Here is a 12,432-nt window from a genome sequence, read left to right on the forward strand (position 1 = left end):
TCAATTTCAGGGCCTCTGACATGACCTAACGACTGCTTTTTAGGCAGCCGGGACCGACGGCTTAACGTGTCCATCCGAAACACGGGAGTGATTCTTAAACAATTAGAATCTTATTTACAGGGTCGTATCCAGACAGTATGTGTGAACTCAGATTTTTCCAAGCCAATTGCTGTACCACATGGCGTTCCTCAGGGGTCCATTCTTGGGCCTCTACTTTTTCTAGTTATGATGCACGATATTGGGTTTAGCATTCGATCCAAGGTGGTATGCTATGCTGATAATTCATCATTAGTTACTGCTGATGTGTATCTCAGTGCTCTTGAACAGAAGATGTCCAGATGTCAGGGCGAGGCAGAAGCCTGGTTTAGGGCAAACCGTCTATTTTTAAATACAACCAAGACCCTGAAGCTAGTGCTTGTTTTGAGACAGATCAGTCAGAGTGCAAAAAGTGCTAAGCTTCTTGGCATTACACTAGATTATAAACTCAAATGATTCTATTCTCAATGTAAATTCAAAGATTCAAATAATATACAGAGTGAGTGATATGTATGGGCACAGTATACATACAGTAAGGAAACTTGGCTATACCCTGACGCCAAAATCCGCCATCTTGTTAGGAAGCGCCGCATTGTAATAGTATTGATGGTAGGTTCGGATCACTTCAATGATCCGGATCAATTGATCTCGTTCACTGCCACGAGCCAATCAGAAGACCAGGATTGGAACTTCCCAAGGTCATGTGACGTGTTTAGTATTGGGGTCATATAAAAAGCATTGGTTAGATAGGCGATTGATTACAAGTTTCCATTCTGTATCTATTCTGTGGTATGGGAACCCTTTAATAAATTGGAGACTGTTGTAGATATTATAATACTATAACTCTCAGGATAATTTATTGGTCAAATACTCTGCCTTTTGACGTACAACTGAATTTCAGCACTTCATAAGGGGTGACTTAGGGGTTGTAACTCGAATATTTTAAATGTGTAACACCGATTGTGTGATTACATAATTTTAAATGCCTTCTCAAAACAAGGAAGATGACATCGATAAAAATGTTCTATGATACTTTTATCCAAAATGGCGGCTGATCAAAGTTTTAGTTTTTTGATAAATAATTGATCAATTTTAATCAGCCGCCATTTTGAATAAAATAGTCATAGTACATTTTCATTGATGGCATCTTTCTTGTTTTGAGAAGGCCTTGAAAATGATGTTATCACACAATGGGTGTTCACGTTCGAAATATTTGAATTACAACCCCTCATTTCTTTAAAAACTAGAACTTTAATCAGCCGCCATTCTGGATAAAAATATCATAGAACATTTTTATTGATGTCATCTTTCTTGTTTTGAGAAGGCATAAAAAATGATGTACCACACAAAGGGTGGTTACATTTAAAATATTCGAGTTACAACCCCTAAGTCACCCCCTTATGAGTGGTTGAAATTCAGTTGTACGTCAAAAGGTAGAGTATTTGACCAATAACTTATCCTGAAACTCACAGAGTTATATCCACAACAGTATCCAATTTATTGAAGGGTTCCCATACATATGACTCTCTCTGTATACATTTAGTTGCGTACAGATTAACGCGCCGCGAACATGAGCAATTCACTTTTAATCAGCTGATGCCAAGCTTTTTATAACTATATCTTACCGTTTCTGTAAAAATACAGATATAATCAGCTGATTAGAAGTGAATTGCTCATGTTCGCGGCGCGTATATTATCTGTACGCACCTTTAGATTTGTAAGAAGTTGACGGTAGGCTAATAGGGAATTTCCTCAATTTTCTTGCAGATTCAGCGAATCCAACCCACAACCGCCAGCCCAACGGGAACGCGAACGAGTGCTAGACACTGAGGACGCCTCCAAGGGGCCCCTCTCGGGCATCACCCGGCTCTACGACTCTCCCAGGGTCATGAAGCGCATCCAGGAGTCACAACAACCCAAGAAGGAGCCGACAACAACTCAACAACCGCCCAATGCTCAACAACAACAACAGAAGCAACAACAGACCAAGAAGACTCCACCTGGTCAGTTATACCATAGAGAAACAATAGCGTAAGTCGATATCCCATGGTATAGGGCGTTTATGTCGCAACTTTAACTGTTATCTCAAGCCGATAACTGTCGATTTTTACTGTATTGACCGGGTAAGAGTGTATGAACGACACAATATGAGAGACTACCAGCATCATAAAGATTCACAGGAAAGAACTACGTGGACTATCGGCTTGAGATAATAGTAAAAGTTGCGACTTAAACGCCCTATACCATGGCATATATTCTTATGCTATTCTTTTTCTATGGTTATACTTTCAATTACAGTGGTATAATATATACCATAGAGAAAAGATAGCATAAGAAGATATCTCATAGTTTGTAGAATTCATTTGTAGAATTATAGTACCCTTCTAAATTAATAAAATGATAATAATTGACCGAGCGAAGTGAGGTCTAAGATTCAAGTCGACGGTTTGGCATTTCTCCTTATGTTTAAATGTTTATAATATGTTGCGCATTTACGGCGGAACGGGGTAATAGATTTTCATGAAATATGACAGGTATGTCCTTTTTGAATTGCGCGTCGACGTATATACGAGGTTATTGGAAATTTTGCATTTCAAGGATAATATAAAAGGAAAAAGGAGCCTCCTTCATACGCCAATATTGAAGTAAAAATCAGACTATAGAATTATTCATCATAAATGAGCTGACAAGTGATTACACAGATGTGTGGAGAAGTCAGTCTTTTGCTGTATTTCCATAAGGTCTATAGTTTCAATCAGGTACTTGTGGATGAGAATACTGCGTGAGGTCTACTGTTCACAGAACTACTAGTATTATTGAGTTAGAATTATTAGTATTATTAAGGTTTTTAGAAGTTTTGCACTTCAAGAATAAAGAAAAGGAAAAAGGAGTCTCCTTTGAACGCCAATATTATCGTAAAAATCAGACTTTAGAATTATTCATCATAAATCAGCTGTCTAGTGGACTATAATAGCCTACTACCCGTTCAAAAACATCGTACATCTTGAATCTTCCCATCAAAGTTAGTAGACAGTTGACTATAATACTACCCGTTCAAAAACATCGAACATCTTGAAAATGTATCTTTCCATCAACGTTAGTAGACAGTTGCAGCCAGACCTGATAACAGCGCTCACACTCACATTCCGGGACGACACGTCACGGTACGATAGGACAAAAAGCTCTATGTTTACTCAGGATTTTTTCTAGACATTTTATATTGATAAATTATTTATTAATTTTTGAGAGAGCATAACAATAGGTCAATGTAACTTACTGAGCGCGAGGTCTACTGTTCACAGAACTACTAGTATAAGTGGTAGAAAAAATTATACAACTCCAAACAGTTATGTAAATGGAGCCCATCTCCATTTTTCATAAAACCATGAATTCAAGGGAGAATGTGGAGAGAATAGAGGAACATCTCCCTTGGGATACGACGATGAGTGATTTGCTGGAGATCTATTTGGGGGCATGTCAAATCTTGTCTATTAATAGATAATAGCTGGGGTCTAGGGTCCTCCTATCCAAAGTGTCACTCCAAATTCCCTCCTCAATTAAGGTATGTCCTCCTCACTCGGGAATTCATCGAACTGCAGCATCATTCCACTCTTCTCACTTCTCCTCCTCCTCCTCCTCCTCCTCCTCCTCCACCTCCTCCTCATCATCCACCCTCTCTCACTCCCCCTAGTACTAGAAGAGATTGAGTACTTTATCCATGTAGATTACAACAATATATACTGGCTTATACACTTATATACAATAGCTTACAATACAGCAACATTATAGATGAATTTACATAATATAGACTAAGAAAATAATTATTGAACTGTATATGATATGAAAAAGCAATTTGTAATAACTATAGATAATATTGTAATGCATGTACATAAATTGGCGGAGCTTTGGACATATCAATGTCCATTCTTCGGAAACAATATTCAATATATCCTTCCCACTAACTCTCTACCAAGGCGTTAATTTCATTAATTCAAGTAAGGATTTATTTATAAATGGAAATATTGTGAAGAGAGAGAGAGAGAATGAGTGAGAGAGGAATTCCTGACTGGAGGAGACATTTGTTGCCATAGTGAGGTCCACGTTATAATGGCAGTGTTTGATTAGCAATGGTATTGATATCCTTGTCTATCATTCAACAAAGCGGATAGAGCTATCTCTTTATAGAATTGCTCTGTTGCCAGATCGTCTTTTAACAATGTAGAATTAATAATTAATTGAGGAAAATATTTTATCTTGATTCATTATAAAATTATAAAAAACCATAATTCCTTGCTCAATAAAATATAATTGATCATTTTAAACGAGAATGAACAGTTAATATTACATCAATAAACCTGTATCAGCTACCGTTTATAGAAGGCATTGACAAGACAGATTATCGGAAACGTTTTTCTCCTAAAGTGAGGTCCACGTTAAAATGGCAGTGTACGATTGACTATAATATTGCTGTCCTTTTCTATCATACAACAAAATAGATAGCGCAATCTCTCTCTAGCTTTGCAATGTTGTCACTTTTCCAGAATATTTTATTTTTACTTTTGACAGTGACTGTACAAAAGTAACTCAGCCATCATTTTTTTTTCATTATATCAAAATACTTTGGTACAGAAGTCGTATAAATGATTTAAAATGTTTTTTTTTTGGAACAATGAAATAATTTTTAGACATTACCGTATGAGAAACACAAATTAAAAAACCTGAAATGACATTTTAAAAGTTGATAACCAACCATCCTAGACTTCATCCATGCTTCAGTTAGCCTACACGTATAGATAGATCTACTCGTACCGGTATAAATAATATTGAAAGGTTATTTCAGAATTATTTCCATTTAATTACTAATTTTGAATAGGATTTCCATTTTTAAAAGAAATTGAAATAGAATACCTACCAAATAACTCAATTTCTGTTGTTTTGAAATTCAGATTGGTGTATCACAGCTTTTTATATTAGCCGCCATTCCAGGTTTTATAAAATAAAATTCTAATTTTAGTTATGGAAGCAAATTTTTGAATCAAATTATGAAAAAATATATTTTCTTGACTAATTTGACATTAAATTGATTATTCTATCAAGGAAATGATAAAATTTATATCAAATTTGATGGGATGAATTGAGTAACAGCTGTGTACAATCAGTGGAAGAAGATTGATTGATTGATTGAGTACTTTATTAATGTAGATTACAATATATACTGGTTTATACACTTATATACAATAGCTCACAATACAGCAACATTATAGATGCATTTACATAATATAGACTAAGAAAATAATTATTGAACTGTATATGATATGAAAAAGCAATTTGTAATATAATAACTATAGATAATAATCATATTGTAATGCATGTACATAAATTGGCGGAGCTTTGGACATATCAATGTCCATTCTTCGGAAAGAATATTAAAAATATCCTACCCACTAACTCTCTACCAAAAAATGGAGAGACTTGGCAACGTTTTTCTCCTATCTTGCTTCACTGCCATTATAACGTGGACCTCACTCTACACTCTCTAGATCACCTCACAACAAGCGTCCTCTTCTATCTCCTACTTTATCTACAACTCCTCTTACCTCACCTCCACCTCATCCTCCTTCTCCACCTCCTCCTCCTCATCTAGCTCCCCCTCCTCCTCCTCCTCATCCTCCTCCTTGTCTCCTCCTCAATTCACAGGAGTCAAATGCCAGTGTCAAACAGTGTGGCTACAGTTGTTATGCCCCCAGAGATGTGTCTACAGCAATTATGCCATCTCTCATGGCATTTAACGAGCAATGTCATACAGTTGGAGGAGGAGGAGGAGGAGGAGGTGGAGGAGGAGGAGGAGGTGAAGGAGGAGGAGGAGGAGGAGGAGGAGGTGAAGGATGAGGAGGAGTGGGAGGGGACGAGGAGGTGAAGGAGGTGGAGGAGAAGGAGGAGAAGGATGAGAATTGATTGATTGAGTACTTTATTTATGTAGATTACAATAATCAAGTTTATGATTTGAACTGTATCATTTGAATGGGATACAGTATCATGGGAATGATACACAGAAGTAAACAGTATCATTTGAATGGGATACAGTATCATGGGAATGATACACAGAAGAAGTTATTTAAACAGTATCATTTGAATGGGATACAGTATCATGGGAATGATACACAGAAGTAAACAGTATCATTTGAATGGGATACAGTATCATGGGAATGATACACAGAAGAAGTTATTTAAACAGTATCATTTGAATGGGATACAGTATCATGGGAATGATACACAGAAGAAGTTATTTAAACAGTATCATTTGAATGGGATACAGTATCATGGGAATGATACACAGAAGAAGTTATTTAAACAGTATCATTTGAATGGGATACAGTATCATGGGAATAATACACAGAAGTAAACAGTATCATTTGAATGGGATACAGTATCATGGGAATGATACACAGAAGAAGTTATTTAAACAGTATCATTTGAATGGGATACAGTATCATGGGAATGATACACAGAAGAAGTTATTTAAACAGTATCATTTGAATGGGATACAGTATCATGGGAATGATACACAGTAGAAGTGATTCAATAACAAGAAAACGAGGTAGTGAATGAGGGTTTTGATTGATTGATTGAGTACTTTATTTATGTAGATTACAATATATACTGCATTATACACTTATATACAATAGCTTACAATACAGCAACATTATAGATGAATTTACATAATATAGACTAAGAAAATAATTATTGAACTGTATATGATATGAATAAAGCAATTTGTAATAACTATAGATAATATTGTAATGCATCTACATAAATTGGCGGAGCTTTGGACATATCAATGTCCATTCTTCGGAAACAATATTAAAAATACCCTCCTCACTAACTCTCTACCAAGGAGGTAGAGGAGGAGGAGGAGGAGCACGTGGAGAAGGAGGAGGACTAGAAAGAGGAAGGGGAAGAAGAAGAACAAGTTGAAAGAAGAAGAGAAGAAGGAGGAGGAATAGGAAGAGGAGAAGGATATGAGCAGAAAGAGAGGGAGGCAATAGGCTCATAGATAGACTATTACACCATTGTTGCTTACAGCTTACAATCTGCAATGGCTAATACGTAGTGACCAGTTGACCAGTCCATTAATAATTTAATGGCTACAGTGCCACTCACTCTAAGCCGACAGCATTCCATATATATATATATATATATATATATATATATATATATATATATATATATATAATATAACACCACTGCTGCACATTCCACCAATGTTCACAGTTTCAACTGACTCTCACAGGTTTCTATCGATTGTAGAATTGTTGAATACTCTCCTATGACCTTGTTCTCTCTACTAATTCCAATTGCTTCCAATATGATAATATTCTAAACTCAATAATACTAGTAGTTCTGTGAACAGTAGACCTCACGCAGTATTCTCATCCACAAGTACCTGATTGAAACTATAGACCTTATGGAAATACAGCAATAGACTGGTTTCTCCACACATCTGTGTAATCACTTGTCAGCTGATTTATGATGAATAGTTCTATAGTCTGATTTTTACTCTAATATTGGCGTATGAAGGAGGCTCCTTTTTCCTTTTGCACTAGTAGTTCTGTGAACAGTAGACTTCACGCAGTATTCTCATCCACAAGTACCTGACTGAAACTATAGACCTTATGGAAATACAGCAATAGACTTGCTTCTCCACACATCTGTGTAATCACTTGTCAGCTGATTTATGATGAATAATTCTATAGTCTGAATTTTACTCTAATATTGGCGTATGAAGGAGGCTCCTTTTTCCTTTTATATTATCCTTGAAATGCAAAATTTCCAATAACCTTGTATATACGTCGACGCGCAATTAAAAAGGAACATACCTGTCAAATTTTATGGAAATCTATTACCGCGTTTTGCCGTTAATGCGCAACATATAAACATATTAAGAGAAATGTCAAACTGTCGACTTGAATCTTAGACCTCACTTCGCTCGGGCAATTAAATAGCTTGCTACAGTGAGGTCCACGTTATAATGGCAGTGTTTGTTTAGAATTGGTGTTGCTATCCTTGTCTATCATTCGACAAAGCAGTTAGCGAATTTATCGAATCATAGTGTTGTGTATCAAGTGGAGATGATACTGTGTCATATTGTGTTGATACTGTATCATGTTGTGGTTGTTCCTGTTCTATAGTGAGGTCCACGTTATAATGGCAGTATTTGTTTAACATTGGTGTTGCTATCCTTGTCTATCATTCCACAAAGCAGATAACGCTATCCTTTATTACTCCAATATCCCTTATTATTTCATTCAGCTACTACCTTCAACCTCTGTAATTCAAAAGCTTGCTAATAAACAATAATTACTAGTAGTTCTGTGAACAGTAGACCTCAAGCAGTTATCTCATCCAGAAGTATCTGATGTCACCTGTTCTAGTTGATTCAGTTGAATCATAATTTACTCTTGAAAACTGTTATTTGTTTTCTCGAAGATAAAAACTTGCTGGGTTATAAATATTCTATTCGCAGGTAAACTGTGATCTGCCAGGGCACAATTGAAAAATTGACAAACTGAAATCCTACTGAAATCTTGTAAAATTCAAAATAGGCCTATAACAATCCTTGATAAATTGAGAATCTATATGCAAAGCTTCAAGTTGATCAGTTGAGTAGTTGAGACGTGATGATGCGTCATTCGTGAATTTCCTATCCCCTACTTGTATAAGCCAGCTCTTTCCTTCATTGAATTATAGATTAAATATTAAGGTATTATTAATTATATATCGGACAAACGGGTAGAAATTTCCATATCGGGTTTTGAGAACATATCCAAGCACTAAAATCTAAAAATTATACACAAAAGTCGGCATTTGCTGAACACTTAATAGATTCAGGCCATAATTTTACAGATATAAATTCCAATATGAAAATACTTAATTATGGTAATAAAAGTCAAAAACTGAATGTCAAAGAAGAATTTCATATTTATAAAGCAGCAAAATTAAACAGAGATAAAATAATAAACTTGATTCAATTAGACACCAATACCCCATTTTTGATAGAATCATGCGAATTTAAACCCAAATTTACAGTCCTAGTTCATAAAAGCATATGAATACACTAACATATGATCAAAATAAGAATCTTCCAGTAGTATTTATTTATTTAATTCATATCACTTGAAAATGGCATCAATGTCCGAAACATGTTGTGATAAAATATTTCAAAAAAAGGGTACTGAGATTTTTATTTTCTTTATATTTATAAATATTAAGGTTATAATCTCTATTCCCCTCTCTTTTTTCTAGGAGCCCAACGCCAGGTCAGTGAAGAGGACGAGATCACCAAAATCAAACGTCTGATGAAAAATGCCCCCGGTGAACCCCGGGACTCGGCGGCTGCTACCATCCCAGAGAGACCAGGCCAAGAGAGGGTCACTGCTCTCAAGAGAGGAGGAGGAGTAGGAGGTGGTGGAGGAGGGAGTGGAACTGATGAGGAAAGTGAGAGAGGAAGTAGCGGAGGAGGAGGAGGAGGAAGAACTACAACTAATGAGCAAAGGAAGACCCCTCAAGAGGTAACATAAAAATTGCAATGGAGACTGATTTAATTTTAAATATAGTATGTAAAGGTGCGTACAGACTTTCGCTCTGCTCCGCAACCGAACGTCACTCCAGCAGAGCGATTGATGATCGACCGGGGAGCAAGAGTGGAACGCGAGAACAGCTAACATCTCCCGTAACGTTCATGATCGGTGCGAGTGAAGAGTGGGGGCGGAGCGATTGCGGAGCGATTGCGGTGTGATGGCGGAACGAGGGCGGAGCGTGCGCGGTGTGGGTTGGAGGCGCGTATATCTGTACGCAGCTTAATAAATCACATTTTAATACCTCAGCTAAGCCTGTCTTATAGAGATGTCAATCCCGGGATCTCGGTCCATTTTTAATACCTAAAAATCCCGGGATTTTTCAGCGTCAATCCCGGGATTTTCGGGATTACAAAACCTGAAATTGTGAATCATATTTTTCCAAAAACAAATCAATATAGAATTCATTTATGGTGATGAATATGAGTTTTGCATAACTAATTTATTTTTTGACTTATTTATTCTACAGGCACAGCCTACAGTTGCATATACATGATAGTACTGTACTCTGTACTGGCTATATAGAATTCGCATTATCAGTTTGCATCATTTGCAGAATGGTTGTTGATCAGTTGTTATGCCTCTACGTTTGTTTCTGTTCACACAGCACTACAATTGTTTGGTTTCAAAAGTTATTTGTGTTCTCAGCAATAATAGTTATCAATGTTTTAGTATATTTCGCACCTAGGGCCGAAAAAAGAGACTTTTCCGGCTCGAAATCGGTTTTCAATTCCGAGGCCATAGGCCGAGGACTGAAAAAGATTGAGAGCCGGAATAGTATATTTCGCACCTAGGGCCGAAAATGAGACTTTTCTGGCTCGAAATAGGTTTTCAAGTCCGAGGCCGTAGGCCGAGGACTAGAAAAGATTGAGAGCCAGAAACACATTTTTGCCCATGGTGAGAACGTTATTTTTCGCCACACAGAAAAATAAACAATATAAATATGAGAATAATTTATTGTTTATTAGGCACTTCCGAAAGCAAAGGAAGGTCATAGCTCTAGCAAATCTGAGGTAATCTGAATATCAGGAAATTGTCGAAGTATTTTCATTTTTTAATCTGATTTGTCTAAATAACCTAAAAGATTATGTTCAATTATGTAAGGTTGAGTTTATACTTTTTATTCTTCCAATTGACAATACGATGATTTTATTATAAATGTTTTGATTCTTGAATAATAAACACAAATAATGAAACATTTTTGATCAGCTGTTTTAGCACTGAAATTTGGCCATCTGAATGTCAACGTCAACAATGCTTGTTGTCGTTGACTTCGGAAGTTTAGGTTAGAAGTTCTATCCTACTCTGAAAATCGAATTTGAATAATTTATAATATAAATCTATTCATCCAATAAAATGATATTATCTTATTGCAGAATACTTATTCAACTCTAGAAGCATAAACTGATTCCGTTTCATAAACCATTTTGTAAACACGTTCACATCAAATCAGAATCAGCTGACTTCAAGGTTATTTTACAGCCCTAGGGCCGTAAAACTTTTACCGGCCTGGTCAGAAAACAGTCATTTTCGGCCTCCATATGACGCACGAAAACCAGCTCATTACATCCAAGTGGGGCGAAAAAACATTTTTGCCCGTGGTGCGAACGTTATTTTTCGCCACACACAAAAATAAACAATATATATATATATATATATATATATATATATATATATATATATATATAATATGATTATAATTGTTTACTAAGCACTTCCAAAAGCAGAAGTGGAAGGAGATAGCTCCAGCAAATCTGAGGTGATCTGAATATCAGGAAATTGTCCAAGTATTTTCATTTTTTATACTGATCTGTCTAAATAACCTAAAAGATTATGTTCAATTATGTGGAAGGTTCAGTTTATACTTTTTCATTCTTTCAAATGACAATAAGATGATATTATTATTAAAGTTTTAATTATTGAATAATGAACACAAATGATGAAAAGTTTTTTGATCAGCTGTTTTTTGATCACCTTTCTTAGTTCCATGTTAGCGGCTGGAAATGGTACTCTTCCCGGCCTAGGCCGGAAAGAAACCTGTTCTGACGTCAGACAAGAGTCGTCTGCAAACAATGTCTTTTAGATCTACGTAGGGACTGGAAAACAGCTGCTTTCTGTGCAGTGTGGTGAAAATTAATTTAACAGTCACAGTTTTGTTAATCATGGTCATGTATTTTTAGAAATTTTATCTTATATACATTATAATATCAACATAGGCTACTAGGCTCATAGTCATGTTATAATACTGTGAATATTTTGAGTTTTATTGCTGCTATAACATGTATTGTCTTTTTGTTTTTGAGGAATAAACAGTTTAATTTGATTTGAATTACCAGCCTAGACTGCGCGATATTTGCAATAGTGCTGATGTCATTTCCTTGAAATGCACTCAGAACTTTGAAAAGCCTTCAGAAATCAGAAATAAACAAGCAACCATCTATTCACTCTCTGTCCAATAAACTATTCTCTTCTCTTTCTCTATCATAGTAGAATATCTAGTTGAAGTAAATTTCTAGTTGCCTCTACGAAATTCCATTAGTAGTGGTTCAGCTTTTAAAAAAATTACTTCTAATCTTGAAACATTTATAAGAATAGCATGTTTGTGAATTTTAATATTATCCTAAGTATTTTTACCATTTCAGTAATATCCTCTCCTCTATAATGAGCCATTTTTTCATCTCCTCAGACTGTTTAGTGAACATGTAATGAGGAGAAACAATTGGTTAAAATGCATGAAACTGATTTGCCAATCCCGGGATTG

The 12,432-nt window shown here is 35.8% G+C and overlaps 1 protein-coding gene across 1 annotated transcript in view; it reads left to right on the forward strand.

The window, feature by feature from the left end:
- The window catches only part of LOC111045859 (serine-rich adhesin for platelets), a gene marked incomplete in the record, with an annotated part of 174,238 nt that overhangs the window by 22,382 nt on the left and 139,424 nt on the right, over nucleotides 1-12,432 (forward strand). The window contains 2 exon segments of the mRNA XM_039441103.1: nucleotides 1,804-2,039; nucleotides 9,340-9,490. Coding sequence (XP_039297037.1) covers nucleotides 1,804-2,039; nucleotides 9,340-9,490 — 387 coding nt within the window.

This window comes from Nilaparvata lugens, chromosome 14, assembly GCF_014356525.2.
Source record: "Nilaparvata lugens isolate BPH chromosome 14, ASM1435652v1, whole genome shotgun sequence".
NCBI lineage: Eukaryota > Metazoa > Arthropoda > Insecta > Hemiptera > Delphacidae > Nilaparvata > Nilaparvata lugens.